This window comes from Boleophthalmus pectinirostris, unplaced genomic scaffold (genome assembly GCF_026225935.1).
Source record: "Boleophthalmus pectinirostris isolate CB_2022bp ecotype Guang Dong unplaced genomic scaffold, ASM2622593v1 HiC_scaffold_15, whole genome shotgun sequence".
Classification (NCBI taxonomy): Eukaryota; Metazoa; Chordata; class Actinopteri; order Gobiiformes; family Gobiidae; genus Boleophthalmus; species Boleophthalmus pectinirostris.
In genome coordinates, this window is record NW_026571070.1 from 18,912,784 (window position 1) to 18,935,366 (window position 22,583).

Below are 22,583 nucleotides of genomic sequence, written 5' to 3' on the forward strand. Positions count from 1 at the left end.
TAATTACGTTCATTATGACCCCAACTTTACCAAATCGACATTTTAATAAATGACAAAATGCAGTCAGGTACTCATTCAGTAGTGTGGGAAATACAGATTTGTGACAATATATGTAAACCTGTAAATAGAGTTTCAAATTATGAAAAATAAACTGATTATAAAATATAAAAAATGCTGATTGCTGTTAAAGTTTTTTGTTTTTTTATTGTTGTCAAACTGAGCAATCATTTATTTAACTTAATTGGTGTTTGGTGTTTGTACAATCATTATTTTCATTATCACCCCATGTTTACTAAATTGACTTGTAATCCTTATTCCAAATATTATAAATAGTTGATAAACTGTTAAAGGTCCCATATAACACAAAAATGACTCTTGAGAGCTTTAAGCCACAACTCCGTGTTTGTAATGAGGAAACATTATAACACAGATATAATATGGTCCCTTTAAATCTGTTTTGCTGCAACTGCTCTTCTCAGTCGGCTTTGTGTCTCAGTCAAAGGTCTCAGTGCAGTTTAAGAGGAGGACTGGTGAGGTAGGGTCAGCTGATCTTGTGTCAGGGCAGTTTGAGGAGAGGAAGAGCCAAAAGTTTTTCCCCTCTGGGTCCGGCCACATCACAGCAGTGTTCAGAGGAGCCAAGTGAATACAAAAGGAAAGGTTTCTTACTCCACTCTGGTGTTTCAGTTGGTGATGAAATGGTATTTTTTGGAGTATTTGCTTTGGAAGTTATTTGCTGCCACATATGGTGTAAAAAGCCTGTAGCATCTCAGTGTCCATGGTTAACTCCTTAGCTAGCTTCTTGCACAGTCTCCATGAATACGGGAAAAACAAACAGTTCATTTTACATAAACCAGCAGTCCCTTGTGTTCATTCACTCAAAATATTTCCTCTAAAGCTCTTCCGCCACATATGGAGTAAAAAGTCTGTGGCATCTCAAATGCCCATAGTCTCCATGAATACAGGAAAAATAATTGGCTCATTTCACAAGCTCCAAAAGTCCCTTACTTCTGTCCTTTGAAATGCACATGCTGCACTTCTTAGTAGTTAAAATCCCTTCATATTATGTTAAAACCTGAGCTCAAAAAGTTTCAACAGCTGCTCAGTGTGCGAACCAGGTAACCACCGAAATCAGCCAATCGCTCCGTTGCCATGGGTAAAGCAGATCCGATGCAACTCATTATTATTTCAGTTAAAGCAACAACATTCAACTTTTATGAGTGAAAATGACCCAAAATGCAGTTAGCCATATCCGCTGAACAGTTCATTTATTGTGAAAACCTCCTCATCCCAGTCCACTGTTGCACTTGTTGTGAGTTCATTTACTCCACAGCCCTGCCTCTACTTATCTACATTGCAGGGATATTGTGCCACCCTCTAATCTCTTTAGAGACAGATAATTTCTAATCTACTTTGGTTGCTTTTCTAAACTGGGCTCTTTAGATTGTGCTATAATGTGGTTTAGTGTGATTGGTCTTTGGGAGGGAGCGTTATTGCCAGACAAGCCTGAGATGAGACTGCAAGGAAACGTAAACAAACCTTAATTATGTATCTATATGGCATGGGAAGACAGCTAAAGTGATTTTAATGTGATGGTGAAATCTATATGAGTATATAAACAGACACTGCACAGCAAAAGTTAAAACATAAATTTACACATGTATTTGTAGTAGACTTCATATCATAATTAAATGTTTAAGTATGGTATCTGTTGCTGTTGGCACTGTTCCTGCATCTACATTTGTCTGTTTTATGCAATCTCTTCTTGTCCACAATCGAACTGAAAGGGCCTATATTACGCTTTTTTCTGTCCTAGGTTATAATGTTTTCCTCATCAAAAGCATACCTGGAGTTGTGTTTTGTTTCATTCACACATGTTTAACACACAAATCCTGTATATTTAGACTGAGTTCTTCTCTCAAACGGAAAACACTCTGTTCCACCTTCTGTGTTTTTAAACTTCATGCACCTTCACTAGAATCATTTGGACAATATCAGACCTGCAATTGCAAATCTCTGCTGAACAAAATTTAGAAGTTAGCTGTTAAATTGAAAACTATTGCTACATGACATCACAAGGTTGGACAGAGCATTTTGAGCTTTGGAGACGTAGACAGTTTAATAATGCAGGGTTACTCAAACATCTGTGACTGAAAAAAAAAAAAACACAACTCCGGGCATTTTTTGAGGAAGTAACAACATTTTAACATGGTTTAAAGTTCACAAGAATCAATTTTGTGTAATTTTGTGTAATATATGACCTTTAAAATGCCCCCTTTTACCTGTGTACATGCATTTGTTTTTATATCCCGCCTGCCAAATCTAACCTTACCATAGTTCTGTCTATTAACTTCTCCTTTGCATTCAGCAACATGTCCAAAGTATTTCCAAAACTGTCTCTCTGATTTCCTCACAACTTTACAAAATGATTTGTTAATAAAACAAAGCAACATCATTAATTCCAGTTAATTTAATTCTGCAATATTTATTTTGATTTATGACAAAAACGGGTTATTTATGTGACAGTGTTTTTCAATTCTATAAGCTGCTGTCACAAGTATGATTTGAGACTCCTGACAAGCCTAAACTAACCATCTGTTCATCAAAATAGTCACGGTTCATTTAGTTGATTGACAGTGTAATTTTTCAATTAATTAGATGCAGTCTTATTCTCAAACACTTGAATTTACAAGTGCATATTAACAACTTGTAGACTTGTCACTATAACCCACTTTTATAGATTACAACAGAAAATACCATGATCAACTACAATATTACTGCTTCTTTATGCTACTGATGCAATAACTACTAATACTACAAAAATAAGTGGAAAGAAATGGTAAATATAACTATACAAATCTCAAAATATTGTTTTTTTTCTATCTCATATGAACAGTGAGTTGTTATAGTACTTATTGTGACCGGACCAACAACTTGAATTCATGATTTTGTAAAATTAGGACTGTTATCAAAACGATTAAAGGTGCACTATATGTAACTTTTTTGTTTCTGTGGACATGTCATTGCTCTGGAATGTTCCATAGTATGCTTTCAAACAGCTCTACTTCACATTTATTCAATTTCAGGTGGTTTTATTGCTCAAAAATACCTAGAAAAACAGGAATTCTGAATCTGAGCAGGGTTACCTCTCCACAGATCTGACCTGTAACTTGGTCTGGTTTGGTCTCCATGAATATAGAAACATTCCAAATAAACCAGTAACATCTCCTTGAAGAACAACATTTGACAGACCCTCCACCAGAAAAGTTATGCAATGCACCTTTAACTAATTAATTAAAAATGAAATATTGCATCCTAAAAAGTCCTCAAAATGTTACATATAACTTGAAACTAAAATACCTGAATACCAGAACATACAGAAAAGGAAGTTGGAAGTGGTAAAATAACTAATTTTAGGAGGAGGTGTGCCAGCAGTGAAATTGGCAGCCATTTTGGATCCAGTTTCTTATTGGGTCCCTTTTCACAGCTGCATGATTGACATGTCATTCAGCGCGCCCCATGTGATCATGCTCCAGCGGTCCGGTCCAGGCGCTCTCTGATGAAGAATGTTAAAATCTCACGCCTCAATTTAAAGACTGAGGGCCTTTGTGAGATGGTCCCTGGTGCTTTGGGGCTGTCAAGAGTAATTGCGTTTCATTTGGATTGAAAAGGATTTGAGCATTCGGTGTCAAAGGGCCCTCGCTGACCATTTCCTGCTGCGACAGAACCAGTAAATAGACACAAAATCGACAGATGATTTTGGAGCCAAATTGGTTTCTGAAGACATTGCTTTAAGGACACAAGCTGGCCTGCAAACAGCTTAAAAAGTCCAATCTCTACAAAGTTTTAGCCTTGATACTATAGTTCTATATATGAGGGCTGAGCGGTATCCAAATTTTGATACTGTTAAACCTTCTCAGGATTTTACCGGGGTATACCGTAGACCCCAGTACAACATGTTTTAGTACAACTTTGGTAAGCTATGAACCCGCACCACTTTATGGTCTATGCGTATGACCTGCAAACTTATAATCTCTGAAAAGTTTTACATGAACCATCTCCAACGCGAGACATGCACAGAACAGACTTACCGTCTGACTGCCGCATATCCTCTGTCAAAGAACCGTCATATGCCACTGAGTCGTGTCCTTTAGTCCGACAGACTGAACTGCATCAGTGACACAAAGAGCGCTAATAGTTTATGCAAATGAGCCATGCGGTTTTAAGTTTCATTTCTGTAAAATGTAAACATATGTGCGCCTGAATCCAAAATGCTGCAAATTGTAGAATTACAACTTTTTTTATTTGGGGGGGGGGCAACTCCCTTGTGGGCTGACTTGCCATCTTGTCTTGGTTTCCCTTATGAGCGTCATGCGACAACGGAACAAAACTAATCGAATGTCATCTCCCCACGCAGTTAATAGAAACATTATAGACTGTTATTAGTTTTAAATCATGATAGCATTAAATTGAAAATACAACCACACATTTGTTTGTGCTGAGCATACAAATTTAGGTATGAATAAATTATAATATTATATTAGGTCCTTATGCGCTGCAGATGTTTTTAATGACGGTAATGAAACCGTAGATACCGTTGCTACTTTTTGATACCATGGGATACTGTAATACTGTATTACCGCCCAACCCTACTATATACACTATGCAATGTGAATACCTGCCTAAAATGCACTCATAAACATTTACAATATTGAAAGGAGATGTTTTCTGAGATAGAAATGTTATTGCTGAATACTCTGTCTTTATTGCTCAGAAATACCTTAGTGTGAGTGGGGTCATCTCTCCACAGACAGATCTTACCTGTAATTTGGTCTGGTGGAGTCATCTGCTTGTCTCCAGGCATCACAATAATATCTCCATGGAGACAAGACGGTCCTCCATCAGAAAAGTTACACAGTCAGAATAGTTACATAGAGCTGTAATAATGTTATGGCTAATGAGTATGTAGTTAGGAGCCCAGACAGCAGAAGTAATGCTGTTCAATCTTTCAAACTTCCAGAGATCATAGATACATTCAGTGCTCTACTGTCGATCATTCTAAGGATATCAAAAACATCTTGAAATCAAAATATCAGAAAAGTTACACAGTGCACCTTTAAAAAATAAGCCATAATAATGTTATGAATAATACAGCTAGGAGCGCAGACAATAGAAAAGTAATGCTGTCCCATTTCCAAAGGACAATTGTCTTTCAAACTTCCAGAGCAAACCCATTTTAGATACAGCGTGTACTCTGTTTGGTCACAGCCACATCAGGCCAGAGGAGATATGCAGTCGAGTCAGTGCCCGTGAGTGTCTCTGGGCCTCCACAATGCCCCCACATCAATTTCACTGTCGTCTCCCTTGCTATTTTCTTGCATTTTGCCCCTGAGCACACACATAAACACACACATAATCGCTGCCCTCTCGCCGGAGCAGAAACTGTATCTGCTACAATCCAGTCAGCCCATGAAATAACTAACATTAGCTTCGGAATAGCAGCAGCGCGAGCACAAAATACACACATATGTACTATCACCTTTGTAGTGTGACCTTTGTAGTCTGACCTTATGCGACTCAGAGCTATCAAGTCTGTCTTTGAATCTTAATAGGATGAATTAGCGCTGGATAGAGACTCAGCGCTAGCCGTCCCGAATAGACTATCCCGCTAACAGGATTGACAACAGATAAAGTGGACCATAAGCTTGACTTCTGGGCTGCTCTGAATGTCACTTGGAACATTTGCTGAGTGCATTTTTACTCAAAGTCTCGCCCCAAAGCTTATAAATATTTTTCGCTCTGGCAACCCGGCTAAAAGTCTCTGGTCTATTAAATTGTATCCCTGTCATACTAAAGTGAAGACCCCAAAACTTAATATGAAGTTTACTCGGGTTGTCCAGCTCAGAAAACTTCACGCTGCATGTCTGGGGTGTCATTTGGACATTTAACCTAAAGAGACATGCATGCAAAAGTGCATTTTATACAGTGTCCTGTACTTCTAAAATGATGTGGGCCAACAGTATTAGTAGTAGTAGTTGTAGTAATTGTAGAAATAGTAGTGGTGTTAGTGGTTGTAATAGTAGTAGTGAAAGTAGCAATGGAATAGAGATGCTCATATAAGTAATAGTTCATAAAAATTAAACATTAGCGATATCATTAGTAATTGTAATAGGTGTTTAGTAGTAAGAGTAGTACTGGTTGTAGTAGTAGTAGTAATAATGTTATGGCTAATCAGTATATAACTAGGAGCCCAGACAATAGAAAACTAATGAGTAGTCGTAGTAATAGTAGTAGTAGTAGCAGCAGCAGCAGCAGCAGCAGTAGTAGTAGTAGTAGTCAGTAGTAGTAGTAGTAGTAGTAGTAGTAGTTGTAAGTAGTGTAAGTAACAGTAAGTAGTTTGTAGGTAGGTAGGGAGTAGTAGTAGTAGTAGTAGGTAAGTAGAAGTTGTAGGAGGAGCAGTATTAGTAATAGTTCTAGTAGTTGTAGTAGTAGTTATAGTAGTTTTAGTTGCAGGAGGAGAAGTTGTAAAAGGAGCTGTAGAGTAGTAGTTCTAGTAGTAGCAGTAGCAGTAGTAGTAGTAGTAGTAGTAGTAGTAGTTGTTGTTGTTGTTGTAGTAATAGTTGTTGTTGTAGTAGTTGTAGTAGTTGTAGTGGTTATAGGAGGAGCAGTAGTAGTAGTAGTAGTAGTTTGTTGTTGTTGTAGTAATAGTTGTTGTTGTAGTAGTTGTAGTAGTTGTAGTGGTTATAGGAGGAGCAGTAGTAGTAGTAGTAGTAGTTGGAGGAGTAACAGTAGCAATAGATTATTAAATTACTTTTAAACATCTTTTATATCATGGCATGATTCTTCTGTCTTCAAAAGATGTTTTAAATCCCGCTGGAGTCTCATCGGCAGGAGTCCACATTAACATTTCCTGTAGTTCAATAGGCATTTGCTGTTTTAAAAGAAACGCTTGTCTCCCCTTGGATCAAGAAGTTATGAAAATGGATAAGAAAGCAAATGAGACAAACATCAGAGAGGTGGTGTGGTTAAGAGGAGTAGGATTGAGCATTGTGGATCCTAACATTAAAGTTCTGCACACGTTTATATAAGAGATGCACGCCCACACCGCACTGATCACCCACTAAAGACATACACAATCTGCTCTCTATTCATTCTGTTCATCACTGTAAGCATCATTTAAGAGCTGCTCATTTCAGACGCCAGTTTAATATGAAAACAAATGTGGAAAAAATACTACATATCTTTCAAATAGAAAGGCGTCTTGACTGTGGTCTTTTTAAAATTGTTTTGTGCGTGTTTGGACTTATTTTGTGCGTTGATTCCTCTTTCTTGAACCTCATATAAGGCAGTTTCGCAGGTGGTGATTGTTGACGCTTTTGGAATTGCATGTCTTTGGGACTTTTCTCACAAACTCTAATTAATGTAGGGCTGTCAGCGTTTGGCTCTGAAACAATAATATTCATTGTTTGTGGTTTTCTTCACTATTTTACAGCAAACCACATCTAATAAACACTTAACCTTTCCTTTCACCCCAGTCTCGGCCTATTTAACTCTGAAAAACAAACACTAAATGTCCTTAAAATCCCCTGGCAATTGTCTCTAATGCAAAGATGCTCTCTCTCTCTCTCTCTCTCTCTCTCTCTCTCTCTCTGTCACTCCTTCTCTCTCTCATTCTCTCTCTATCTCTCTCCTTCTCCCTCTCTCCGTCTCCCTCTCTCTCTTTTTTCTTTCTCTCCCATTCTCTCTCTCCCTTTTCTTCCCTCTCTCTCTCTTTGCCCCCCTCTCTCTCTCTGCTCCCTCCTCTCTATTTCTCGTCCCTCTCCTCTCTCCCTCTCCCCTTCCCTCTCTCTTCTTCTCTCCCTTTCTCCTTCCTCTGTCTCTTTCTTTCTTTCTCCCCATTCTCCTCTTTCTCTATCTCCCTTCTTCTCTCCCCCTCCCTTCTCTCTGTCCCTCCCACCTCTCTTTCTCTCTCTCCTCTCCTTCTCTCTCCTCTTTCTCATCCCTCTTCTTCTCCCCTCTCCTCTGCCCTTTCTTTCCTCTTCTCCTTCTCCACTCTCCGCCCTCTCTTTCTCCCTTCCCCTCCTTCTGTCTCTCTTCTCTTTCTCTTTCTCCTGTTCTTTCTTTCTTCCCGTTCTTCTTTCTCACTCTCACCCCTCCTCTCACTCTCATCACCCTCTCCCCTCCCTCTCGCATTACCCTCCCCTCTCTGTCTCTCATCATTTCTCTTCTCATTCCCTTCATCCTTTCCTCTTTCTCTCCCTCTCCTCTCATCACTCTCATCTCCTCTTCTCATTCCCGCGCTCACATTAGCGCTCACATTTACACTTATGACATCCATCATGCCTATGCAAATGGCTGAGGTGCGCCGCATGCTCCGAGGGCACTTTAGTTTCCATTCGCGATGCCCGCGGACAAAATAAAAACCAAAAGGCCACATCTTGCTTTGAAGCTGGCTTTGCACACTTCCGATTGCTTGTTTCTCTCAGGTTTACTCTTTTGTGGACGGTGTAGAAAATGTTGTATTATGGAAATTGGTTTACTTTTGAACTTGTTTTTTTGGTTTTTTTTCCTTTTTTGATCTTGTTTTTCGCACACTATGCACTCACTTGTGGCTGGATTGCTTTGTTAGCTTGGTGGTCATAGCTTAAGAAAAAAGGACTAGAAACAAAATAACATAATAAATATTTAAGTATGTTTTAGGGAAAGAGCATTTTGTTGTTACATAAATCCTCACAAATCAAATACTTGGTTTTGTCTAGAATCTTCCACAGTATGGCATTAAAAGCATACATGTCCATGGAGACAAGCAGATGGAGCCACTGAGCTAAGCTGCAGGACAGATCTGTGCAGAGGCGAGCCCCCTTACAGTAAGAATATATACTTTTAAAGGTGTGCTTGAGCAATAGAAACTCCTGCAATTAAATAAATGCTATAGATATGTTTAAAGTAATACTGTGTTAAATTCCAGGTAAGTCTATAATATTTCCATGGAGACAGAAGCTGGTTGCTAGAAAAGTTACACAGTGCACTTTTAAACTGTAATAAATCATGCTTATGGTCCCAAATGCTGGAATCACTAGTCACTGCAGCATATATGTAAATCTGATATGACTCCACATTAAACAAAGTGTCAGAAGGATTTAAATGAGACAGTTGTAAATGACCTCTGCTGCTGCTAATAATAAATGTCCTCATTGTTTCCTGGTGACGCTGCGCTCACAGTTTATAGCCCGAACATTTCCTTGACATTTAGCTGGCGATCATTCAAAGAGCATTTCTCCAATAAAAAAACAAGCCATGATATACAAGTCAGACTGACCTTGTAAAATCATCATCGTACTATCTATTTATCACATGAGGGTGTTAATGGCTAAATATTTCATTATAATAAAACCAAATGTTCATATTTAAACTTAACCACCAGTGGTGGAAGGTAGCTAAGTAGTAAAGTACTGTACTTAAGTATAAATTTTAGGTATTTGTACTTGAGAGAATGAGAGCCTCGCACATCAACTACTAGAGACGGGTGCGTTGGAGGAGAGGGAGCAGCCCCAGAACATACAGAAAAATCCCGCACACCGTCTTACTTGCAAACTGTGAAATTTATTAGGACAAACCGTGCAACGTTTCGGCACTAGGCCTTCGTCAGGCAAACAGAATGAGAGCTCAGGTGGCCATCTTAAATAGGGTGTGGCAAGCACCCAAGGGTGACAGGTCATAAAGAAACAGTGTACACAAAACCCCATAATTCAAAAAACAAAGAAAGTCAACATATAGTGTAATAATAATACAATAATAATATTATTATTTGTATTATTATTACACTATATGTTGACTTTCTTTGACTGACGAAGGCCTAGTGCCGAAACGTTGCACGGTTTGTCCTAATAAATTTCACAGTTTGCAAGTAAGACGGTGTGCGGGATTTTTCTGTATGTAGGTATTTGTACTTCACTTTATATTTTACAGGGGATAGTATTCTAACTACTTCTACATTTGAGAAACAGTTACTGTAAAATTTTTTTTATTGTTGTGTGAGACCTACTGAAAGTTGAACAAACAGTAAAAAAAAAAAAAGCAATCGATATTTCTGATTAACAAAATTCAGCACAAATCTGTATCAAAATCAGTCAGTTTGAAGCTTTATTAAATCTCAAAATCCGCATGAAATACTTTTACTTTTTACTCTTTAATGCTTCATGAGTTACTTTTACTTGAGTTTTCTTTGCTCCAGTAGCTGTACTTTTACTTAAGTAACACAATTGAGTACTTCTTCCACCACTGTTAATTATACAGCACAATCATGTTGGTAATTAAACAAACATGGCAACTTTTGTATCGACTGCATTCATAGGCTACTTAAAAATAACACAGAGAGCAGAGAGATCAAATCCATACAGTTAATATATTTGTTGTGAAGGTTGCAATTAACAGATGAATTAAAATGTTTTCTAAAAAGTTTTTCTTGTTTCTTTATTATTATATTGCATCATTAAAATTATTTCGGAATATTCAGCAAAGTTCTTTTTTGACTCACTGAAAAGAATTTGACTTGACAAACAAAATTATTTACCAGGGGAATATGTTTTTTAATTTATTTTTTTAAGTTTAAGTGCAAAAAGTGGTTATTTTTCATTGGTTTGTGTAACAAGATTTTTCTATTCAGTGTACGAAAATTTCCATACAGTAGATAATTTTACTTAATGTGAAATCAAATTCACATTTTCTTAACCCAAGTAATTTTAACTTTGCAAGATTTTAGATTTTGCAGTGCATGGTTTGTGAAATGGGGATGGAGCGTGTGGAGAGACATACAGATTGTTAGAGCAGGCAATTGACCTCGCAACTCTTAAGCGAGCACATAGCATAGCAAAGCCAACCATTTCTGGCATCTATTGACCAGGTTTTTAAGATTAGTGGCGTCCAGAGCTTTGAGTAGTCATGTATTTCAGAGCTGAAATCTTTACTATTCTAACAGGCAGTCTTGAAACAAATGAGCCATTAGATTAGAAATTGAACGCATTTTACCTGCAGTGTGGGCAATGAGGGAGCAAAGAGTTATGGCTTTTGAGAACTTTTCTTGTTTTCGGACACACATAACAAGAAATAAATATAAAGTTTCGGTAGAGTGAAATCAGCAGCTACATAAGGCTCGCAGGGTTACACTTGTATAGACATGGCTTGTCTGGCTCCAAAGGCTCCACGGAGAAAGAAAACAGTTTTGTACTTTCTGTTACAATACACCTAAGGTTAAAGTATACTTGATTGTCCTCATTGAGAACTGTGCCCTCTGCATTTGACCCAGCCTTTATTGCTGCTATGGTAACCTGTCAGGAGCAGCACCGAGGGTCCCATCTCCAGACCTTGAATTTGGCTTGGTTAGAATTATTTTAACTGGAGGATTTTTACCTATTGTACATGTCTTGGTTTGGCTTATCCCAAAAAGAAGGAATAGAAATACAAGCCCATTAATGGTCCTTTATTACACAAAATTGATTCTTGAGAGCTTTATGTCCTGTCATAATGCTGTTATCTTTTCAAGAACACACCTGGAGTTGTGTTTTGTTTCATTCACACATGTTTGAGTAACTTTTTATTATTAGTCTATTCCATTGTTTCTCAAAGACTGGGTCGCGATCCTCAGGTGGGTCGCAAGAGATTTTTTTTGGGGTCACCTTGTCACGATCTGCATGTAGGTCTGCAATATACAGCTCTGACACATGACAGAGCAAGTGAATACCCTGTCCTCAGTAGGGCCAGTATTTCTATGCTTATTTCTTTCACAACTACATATATGTGTGAATTGGGATTTTCTGTGTTCACAAAAATGAAGACAAAGCACAGAAACAGACTGAATACTGCACCTGATATGCATGTTGGGCTCTCCTCCTGCACCCTGACTGGAACGAGCTACAAAATCACAGACAGGTGCTCCTATCTCATTAGAAACGTTGAAATGTTAAGGCATGTTTTGTATAATTTCTAATCTTTTTGTAATTATTTTATTGACTATTTTGTTCAATTACTGTTTTCAACTTGAGTAATACTAATTGTTCAGAGAGACACGATCACTCAGTCAACAAAATAAAATATCCTCATTAATGTTCAATAATGGTGAAATCCACCTTTATTTTGTGATTTATGAGTAATGTCTATTGACTGAAAATATGGGTCCCCAGAAAAAAAGTTTGGGAAACACTGGTCTAGTCTCCAAAGCCCAAAATGCTCTGTTCCACCTTGTGATGTCATGTAATGGTAGTTTTCAAGTTAACAGGTGTTCAGTCAAGATTGGCAGTTCCCAGGGCTGAAATCATCAAAATTACACAGAGTTCAAAAACACAGTGAAGCACTTCCTGTATTACCACAAGACATAACAAGGTGGAAAACAGTTTTCCACTTGAGAGAAGCCTAAATATGCAGGATTTATGTGTTAAACGTGTGAATGAAATGACACAGAACTCAGGGTATGTGAGGAAAACAACATAACGTAGGTAGCATAGCAAATAGCAGAATGGGCCCTTTATTGACATTACCTTCAGAAGTCAATAATAATTAAATGTTCATTCCGATGTGAAAAAGAAAACAAACACACAATTCATAATACCATAATCTATTTATTAATTCAAGGAACGTCTGTCTGTGTGTCTTTTCCTACGCATAGCTCTCGAACCGCTCATCCTGACTGATCTCAGATTCTGAGGGTGTCATGTTCATGTTGTCAGGGCAAAAAATGTCAAAGATCTGGTAATATGAACCACTTGTTATATTAAAGATCAAAAAGAAAGAAGAAAGTGAAAATTTTATGCAAGTACACATTTACTGCTGTACTGAAAGACTTGATATTTTGTGTATATTCTAACAATGTAATCTTCTTTCCACAGCTCCTAAAGTGGTCTCCTTCTCTTTCGACGTCGGAAACGGACCCGTCGAGCTGAACGTCCACTCGGCCACGCCCCTCAACGACGACCAATGGCATCGCGTGGTCGCTGAGAGAAACGTGAAAGAAGCGGTGCTTCAGCTGGACCAGACGTACCGGGTTTCCCGCTCTGCCCCGACGCAGGGGCACACCAGGCTGGAGCTGTTCAGCCAACTCTACGTGGGTAAGACTAAGGACCATCTCTCACAATACGCTGCATTCAATTAACCAAACAATTATGAGGTAGAATTACTCTGTACACACATTTGATTGCAATTTGAACATAATAACTGGCTTTGAATGAGAGACAAACAGAGTATAATTAAGGAGCTCTGAAGTCTGTGTCCTCGCAATTAGGGTGAGAGGCTAATTAGAAAACTTTCAGTATTCCTACAGTTAGATACAGACATCTATAATAAAGATTGTTTTAAATATAATCTTTAACGCCTAGCTACAGTGATTGCCTATTAACTCAATGTTAATCCAGGGCAGACGCCTACACTGACACAGGCTCATGCTTAGCTGTATTTGATCTGCGTTTTAATGAGCACCTATGCAGACTACGAGTGTGCGATTTGAACTAACGTAATTCACTTAGCAAGGTCATTTTCTCTGAATGTTTAATACCTTAAACTCTGCAATTATTTTCCACAGATTAAGTCTATAATTGTGCAAAGAGGATTTTAAAGTGTCATTTATGAAGCCATATCATATTACTAATCAGACAGTCTTTTTGTATTGTATTGAAAATGCTCAATCAGGCAGAACAATATGACCACTGAGAGGAGAAAAGACTAAAGAGGATTATCTTTTTGTGGGTGGGATCTACATAAAGCAGAATATAGAAGGCAAAAACTGTACTCAAGAGGATAATCGTACTCAAATGGAAATACAAGATTCGTGGAAAGTCCTTTTTTTATTTTATTTTTATAGCTTCTGTCACCAGGGAAACCAACATTATTGTGGACTGATCCTTCAAAAACACTTTTAGATGTACAAGTAATTTAAAAAGTTAAGTATGTAACAAAGAAATTATAAGTCAAAGTCACCCAGGGCTAAGTGTAATTACAGTGCCTAAGAATACACATCTCAGTTGCAGAGGGCTTCATTGTGTTAAGAGCTACCTAACATGACTTCAACATCACAGATATTCTCTTGTTTAGCCTTTTGTGGCGAACCAAACTTTTAAGATGAAATATTTTTTTGCTTTTAGGATTTAGGATATAAATGAAAGTGCTGAGGCGGATCACAGACTTCTTCTTATCGCATTAGAGGAGAAAGTTTCAGACTACAGGAAATTGCTCCAAAGTCCAATCAGGCTTCTGTTTAGTGTTTTGTAACATGATTTTGTAATTTTGCTAATTTGAACCTTGCAACCCCAGCATGTATTTTTGCGGCTTTATTTAGTGCGAGGGCTGAGTCGAGTGTCAGTGCTGCTGGATGATGCGGAGGACTTAATGGGGGTATGATAGTGCTGTCAGCTCATTTGCATTTGTGTATTTTGTGTAGTTTGTGTGGAGTGAAGTCTGTAGAAGACTTAGCTCGACTGTGTGTGCGTGCGCTTATTCAATCCAACAACAGTGCTAGTGTCAAAGTGGCGACAAGGACGACTTATATCTGATCTATAATCCCTGAATAATCCACGCCCAGAAAGTATTTGGAAATAAATTACAATGTGACACGCAATAGCTCACCAACTGGAAAAATGGCGGGTGCATTTTATATTAACAATAAAGAGTACAGCATTAGTCGCACCATGATAGTTAGACTTAGACAAACTTTATTCATCTACAAGGGAAATTATTTGGACACAATAGCTCAAACATCACTATAATCATAATGACAAAGAGCAAAAATATAAATGGTCATATTAAATAAGCAGCAAAAATAAGAAAACAAGAGACTGGTTTCAAATGAGCCATAATTATATAAATGTATATCTACAAGTAAAAATAAAAAAAATATAGTAGAATAGATTATAGAATAGATTACAAATATTTATCAGCTATGTACAAGAGGCAGTAAGGAGAAAATAGTGCAAAATAGATATAGTAAATTTCTATCATGATGCCTATAGTACTAGTATTATATTTTGTGTTTGATTGTTATTCTGGCATCTCAATTTTGTTATTTGTAATTTCTAACTATAGTTATGCTAAATCAGAATAACTTTTATTGCCACTCTCTGAAACAGAATTCACTTGCTTTGGTGTTACGGTGCAACATAAAACTAACAATGAATAATAACAGTAAATATAAGATATGATCAAGAAAAACAAATAAAATAAAATGGTATGCACAAACAAACATTGTAATCTATTTTGTTGAAGACAGATGAAAAACCTAGGCATCATGTTGTTGTTTTGACCCTTTACTGGCCCAATGTGGCTGTAGTTAATATTTTATGCTTATCTAATAAAGTAGAGACATTTAAAGGTGCACGGTGTAATTTTTCTGATAGAGGGTCCTGCAGTTGCTTCTCTACATGGAGATACAATCTGGAATGTTCCACAGTATGGAATTACACTTATTTATCTCTACGGAGACAGCAGGTGACACCACAGTGCCAAGTTACATGTCAGATCTGTAGAGAGTTTTTAAGTCAAGCCAATAAAGACCCATGTTACTGAGTAAATGCAAGATGGATAGATTTTAATGCCACGCCGGGACATTCCAAACAAAGCAACAACTTCTCCAAGGAGACAAGTAGATGGCAGACTCTTATCCAGAAATGTTACACAGTGCACCTTTAATATCATTACTTGCCACTATTTTCAGAAGAAGATTTTAGAGTTAGGTTTGCTGAGTTACTGGAGGAGTTACAGGAGTTTTCTGTAACTTTATTTTTAAGAAAGTTCCACACCAAACAGTCATAATTATCTCTGTCCATGGATTGTGTAAAACAGTCCCATCTTTTCCAGTATTTTTCTCCCTTGTGCCATTGTAAATTGATTGGTTGAAAGTCATCATTTCCGTTGTTCTGATTTGCCTAACAACCTGCATCATTTTCGGCCAGCATTTTGTAATTGCCTTTTTCTCTGTAACAAGACTAATCCTACACAGATATGTATCACATTTACTTTAGACCTTCTGGGGGTATACTAAAAAATAAAGTGAAGAAAGAAAAATCAGCACTGAATACTTTAGTTCTATTATATTTTTACAAAAGGAGTTACATTTTCAACAGTTTTCCACAAAAACAAATGACACCAGGTGCATTGTTTAACTTTTCTAGTGAAGAGTTCGTCACCTGCTTGTTTCTATGGGGATGTATGACATTGAAGGTTTTATATCATTCTGTGACAAAGCACTAACATCTGCATGAAGAAAAGCATTTGATGGACCCTCCACCAGAAAAGTTACACAATGTACCTTTAAGGGCTGGATGTAAAATCAGCCTTGTACACAAACTAAACATCTTTTTGTATGTATTTTTCTTATAATCCACCATCTTGTGCCTCTGTTCCAACTTCCTCCTGATTGATATTGATGCAGTTGTTTGAAGGCAATGCTACGAGAACAAGAAACAGTGGCCCAGAAACATAACAAGGAATACAACTTTGAATTCATCTTTGTTTGTAATACCTGACAGAGAAGAGACGCAGGGGAAAATAAACTAGCCCTCGAAATTACCTCTTTGAACAACACCGCTTGTAGATTTCACATAACATACTCTACAGGGGTGTGAACGGGGAGCGGTATTTTGGCTTACCTTGTTGTCATAAGACTCTCTGTATCATCCACTTGTCTGTGCCTCAATCAATATGGCCTTTATCAAGCTGGTGATTGCTTTTGTGTTTACTGCACAGTGCCTCGTTTACTCTAATCGCCTTCCGAGTAAATGTTATACCATCAGTCCTCATGTTGTTAAGTCTGCTTCATACATGAGTCTTCCATACCATAATGCTTGTAATCCGCACCATCGCTTTGTAATAACCTTTTAAAAGTTTGTAAACAAATACATTGTAATTTGGAGAATGGTGGAGATTAGAGGGAAAAGTTAAGTGGAACAAAATGTGATTTTAATGGGGATTTGGCATTAGCCTCAGAATATCATAAAATGAAAACTCAAGAGAAAGTTGGCTAATACCAACCAACCAACCAATATTTGGCCTGGTTTAAACACAATTTTGAACATTCTGCATTTTTAAGGTCCCATATTACGCTATTTTCTGATCTATATATAATGTTGTTTCCTTATCAAAAACCTAGTGTTGTGTTCTGTTTATTCACACATATATATGCTGGGATGGTTTTTCAAACTGAGAAAAAAAACAAAAAACACTCTGTTCCATCTTCTAATGTCATGTGATAATACGTGCTCCACTGTGTTTTAAAACACTGTCACACTGTCACTGTAAAAAGTTCCTTCTAACTTGAAAACTGCCACTTCATGACATCACAAGGAACAGAACATTTTGAGCTTTGGAGATGCAGCTAGACTAATAATTCAGGATTACTCAGACTTCTGTGAATTAAATAAAACACAACTCCAGGTATATTTTTGACAAGGCAACTGCATCATAACATGGCTTAAAGCTCACAAGAGTCAATTTCAGGTAATATAGCACCTTTAAACTGTCAATTGCTTCCTATAGTATATGACTTTGATTAATTTCCATTCAAAAGATACAGTATAATACTCTGTTTCAAAGTGTTAACTGACCTTATTTTGCAGCCTGTGATGTTTTATCGTTTTGCATGTCTTCACTTTTGTTTACTCACCGCTGCATAATCTTGTGTTTATTTATTTCTGCATGCTTTTGTCTTTGTGGATCAACACCTCTGCATGTTTTGTCGTGCTCAACAGGGAAACCAGCCGCCATCACCTGCCAAGACAGTAGGTAACATTTAATGAGTACAATGAAAGAGATGGAGACATAAACAGCATGTGGAGTGTGTCGACATATTACTTTTCATGAGACAGCTATTTTAAATGTTAGAGTTGTTACGCTACAGTTAACTCCAATAAGGTTTTTCTGTTACTGAGTATGCTATGTTGCTATTTCAACTTGATTTTATACGTTTTATTTACAGTTAAAATCGATACTGTCAAATACATACTGTTCTACTGCAATCTGGCTGCTCAAGGTTTTGGTTTGGTTTAATTTGGTTGAATTGTGGGGAATATCTCAAATTCAGAACCACTTTTCCCTGATTTGAATGCAAACTATGTATTTTTTATGCATATTCATTCTTTTCATTAGCACCATCCACACGTCAAAGGTCTCAGGGTCAAATTTAGTGTCATTAACTTTTTGAAAGCTCAGCACTTAACTGGACGGTTTAATTGGTGAGTGCAGATGTCCTGTGTGTATAAATGCACTAATGTGTGAATGTGTAATGTAATGAATGCTAAATGTGGCTCATTAGCACTTAATTTCAGGGTAACTTACCCTTGGTTCGCCATACGTTTCACACTTTTAAATAGCTGTTGGTCTGGCTTTTAATGTGGCATTATAGCTTTAACAAAACAATAGGAAGTGTTGTACATGGGCTTACAGTACAGAGCAGATTTCTTGCAAGTACATTTATTTTATTTTTAAATGTAGAGATTGTAGAACAGTTGGATATAATTTATCCTTGATACATTTATGTTTTTCTCTGCCTTATTTCATGTTCAAGCATATTTTATTCATTTTGTTTTATACATCGTAAAACTGCTCTAAGGTGCATTTTTGTAGCCTATATTCATTTTCTATTTGAAAGTTGTGCGTAAATTATCAGTAACAAAGTGTTTTGCTTTGTTTTAATAATTTTGTTTAAATAAATCCATCGTGTCACTATTTCTATATTGACCAAAATAATTGTGATAATGATTTTTTCCATAATCAAGCAGACCTACACCGTATGGCATTAAACTTTCTCTATCTTGCATTTATGCAGTTACGGGTCATTTTATTTTAAAAAGGAAATCGGTGAAAACACAAATGCCTGTCTCCATTCAGATAGATGAGTTTCCTGTAATACTGTGAAACATTTCAGGCCAAACAATAACAATTCGTGGTCAAAAATGTTGTCAGTTTAGACTAGGGGAGCAGTTAGGTGGGACAAAGATATGGTTGTCCCAGGCCCCAGGGTCTTAGGGGCCCAGAATTTGAACCTCTGCCTTTTAATTTATATTAGAGGTGGGCCCCATGTGAGCTTTCTTCTCCTGGACCTCCAAGTTTCAGTCGACGGTCCTCTTGCAGACTTAAGACATACGGATTTATATTGTTGTTTACACTGTATTTCTACTGTAATTATAAATGTCATGTAATGTAAAATTCCCCTATACTTATAGACTGAGCATGTTTATGTGCAGGTGTCCATCTCCGTCTCCACAGAGCTCCAGGCCGGCTGTCTGTGTAATCTAACTCTGATTTAGACCTAAGTAAACAGGTGGCACAAACCTCCATCCAATCAGCACGACAAAATAGATTAATTAGCCACTCTCCGAAAATCTTTATGGGGCTGAGAAGTGGGAGCAAGCACAAGAAACCTCAGCTGGGTCTCCATATACACAATTAAATTATTGGCAGGAGTGAAGTGCATATTATCTGCTATATTAAGGTCACGCCTTTAATGCTAAGCTAACAACAAAGGCTGTGACTGTGGAGCTCTTTAACGAAAGCTATTAACGTCACATATTGCTGACAAATGAACGTAAATGGACTCTGAAGAATGCAATTAAAAGGTTTGAGTAACTAAGATGTTTAATCAGATTGTCCATGGGAATAACTGTATTTGCAGCTCCGCTCAATGTCCTCGCATCAAAATCTATACCTGTGGGGGTGTGTTTATGCGTATGTTTATTGCAGAAGTCATTTCGGCGGACATTAATCTATTTTACGCCCTGAGTCTGTCCACGTTAATGGGTAGTTAGACCGTAATGGTGCAGGGCCAGAATGACGGTGAAAGCACTTTAGAGGAACGCCAATCGACACCCCAAGGCTACAGCGTAATACCCATATTGACTCATTACAATCAAGTATAGGCCATGTGCGGCATCTATCCCCTTATATGTCATTTACACGCGTGCTTGCTCCTCTACATACCATACGCTACTTCATTAGGAGGTGTAATTAGCGGGGAAAAAAAGTTTAACAAGTTGAAGGTTGACTCAAGAACAGTGGTGCAGTTAGAGCTATTACAGTGGTGTCTTCCTCGAGGCATTAACCAAAAAGATTACAAGTGACAATGACTTTGCTGTCCCTGACTTTATCTTATAGCCCATATGACTTTCCGATGCGCTGATATTCTGCTTTATCTTCTTTCAGGTGCCGCAGGGGGCCAGAGGGGCTTCCTGGGTTGCATACGGGGGCTTAGAATGAACGGGATAACGCTGGACCTGGAGGACAGGGCAAAGGTCACGCCGGGGGTCAAACCGGGTTGCCAAGGACACTGCACCAGTTATGGGATGTACTGCCGCAACGGAGGGAAGTGTGTGGAGAAGTACAACGGGTACCTGTGCGACTGCTCCAAGACGGCCTACGATGGGCCCTTCTGTACTAAAGGTGAGATTATTGGTAGTTGAACATAATAAAGTGCAGATAATATACAGGGATGTTGATCAAGTGGAGCTAAAATGTGAGTGTGAAAGACTTTATGTACTACTAGGGAATATTGTCTCCTAAATTCATCTCTCAAACAGTTCCAGCAGATGGAGCTTGCAGTGCAGTAACCAAGAATCACCCTCTCTGATTTATACTGAATAGTGAATTTATAGTGGAATATTTAACAGAAAGACTAGCCTTGTGTTCATGTTTGTTTTAGAATTGATTTGTCATGATATATTATCATTTTTATTAGATCAAATATTTTTCAAATTCACTATGTTGATGGTGTTTGTCTGATCTGCCAAAGAGCCAACTTACACACAAATACTACAGCTGTAATAGCTTTGGTAGAGGTTGCAGTAACAATTCATGAGTTTCAACTTCCTGTTATAAGCAACATTTTAAGCACATTTCAAAAGATGTAATATTTTGGTTGAAACTGTTAATCAGCATGGCATCAATGTACAGTTTATTTATGTTAATATTTATTTCATACCATGCGTTAATATCTTTACATAAAACTGGTTTAACTCAACTTGTACCAGCATTGCTATTTTTGTCCACTCTGTAAAGCTTCAGTTGTTAGACTTTATCGTATATTCTGTTTGCATTTTCCAATCATAAATTAGTGTGTGCTTTTCTCAGACTTTTGGTGAGAAATATGAAATTGATTTTCCGATTCAACACTCTACCACGAGATTACTTTAAAGTGACATTTGTTTTTACCTGTCGAGTCTTTTCATCTCACAGTCCCTCTTAAGCTTAAAATTCTACAGCAGTCAAATATAGTCAGAGCAGTTGTGTTTCAATGCTGCACCTTTTACAAGTATTTTTGTGCCCGAGTTCTCTGATTGTTCTCGCTTCCTGTTCAGTTGAGCGGGCAGCGTTAAAAGTGTTTGGGCTTATGATAAAAGACATCGATTGCGTTTGATTTTGTGCTTACCCACGATCCTGCCTGACTGTAGAGGACACCTGCTGAATACTAAAGCTCGTGCTACTCTGCAGACTGTAAACTGAGATCAGATTGGGACAAACCAAAGGAACACTGCCACTGACAGCTCACAAGCAAAGGAGGATACATCAAAAAAACTATACATGCTATTTCTGAAGAATAATACTCAAGTAGAAGCAATCAATATGTATTTCTGTCAACAAGTGAATACAGTTGCTTGTTACTGTGGTGTTTTTTGTTAAAAGGCTTAGTAACAAACATTCAAAAAAGTGGCCAACTGCATTTAAAGGGGCTCTGTGTAACTCTTCTGTTGGTGGGTCTTGCTTTGCCTGGAATGTTTCAACATGCTTTCTTACTGTGAGTTTCTCTACACAAATATGACTTGTAACTTGGCATTTGCTTGTCTCTGTGGAGATTAATTTAATGCCATACTGTGGAATATTCAAGACAAAACAGTGCATTTTTGAGAGGCCATTTGTGCAGTTGATTACTCTTTGGAAAACTTGGGACGCCTGGATGAATGAGGGCATTAATTTACATAGACATATACGCATATATTTTTTTCCACCTCTGAAATTCCTATTACAAAACCAAATGTTAGTGACATTATTTCGAACTTGAAATATCTACCTCTTTAGTCATCACCGCACTATAAGACATTAAACAAACAAACCAAGACAGACCTCTTCTTTGGTGTATTCCATGGGTGGGTGAGTCTTTGCTTTCACAGTTCGAGGGTTTATCTGCGACACGTGAATTCATTTGTTTCCCAAAGCAGATCGTGGCTTTTCTGGGCGCCGTGAGCAGGAGGGTGACAAGATGACAGAAAAGCAGGAAGAACGGGGCCTGCGTCGCTCTGTGTTTGTGTGGAGGTGGGGGCTGTAATGAGCAACTTTACGACACACAAATAGCTCGTCTAAATGCTGTCACAGCTGATCAGGGAGTTTAGGATTCACAATCAGAGGTTAGCCACACGCTCATATTGTTTTGTGTCTGTCATTGGCGCTGACAAAGGTGGAAGATGTAGTCAGATGGCTTATTAACTGTTTAAAAAATAAAATAATATAATGTAATTCAACTAATATAAATTCTAGATATGATGCTTTTGTGACTTTGTTTAAACAATAATTTCACCACTTCTAATACATCTGGTATGTTCTATAATGGTACAGATGTAAGT

At 37.7% G+C, this 22,583-nt stretch overlaps 1 protein-coding gene across 1 annotated transcript in view; it reads left to right on the forward strand.

Moving 5' to 3' along the window:
* Positions 1 to 22,583, forward strand: part of cntnap2a (contactin associated protein 2a) — a 269,259-nt gene that overhangs the window by 214,844 nt on the left and 31,832 nt on the right. The window contains 3 exon segments of the mRNA XM_055151264.1: positions 12,879 to 13,097; positions 17,724 to 17,753; positions 20,173 to 20,409. Of these exon segments, the coding sequence (XP_055007239.1) occupies positions 12,879 to 13,097; positions 17,724 to 17,753; positions 20,173 to 20,409 (486 nt within the window).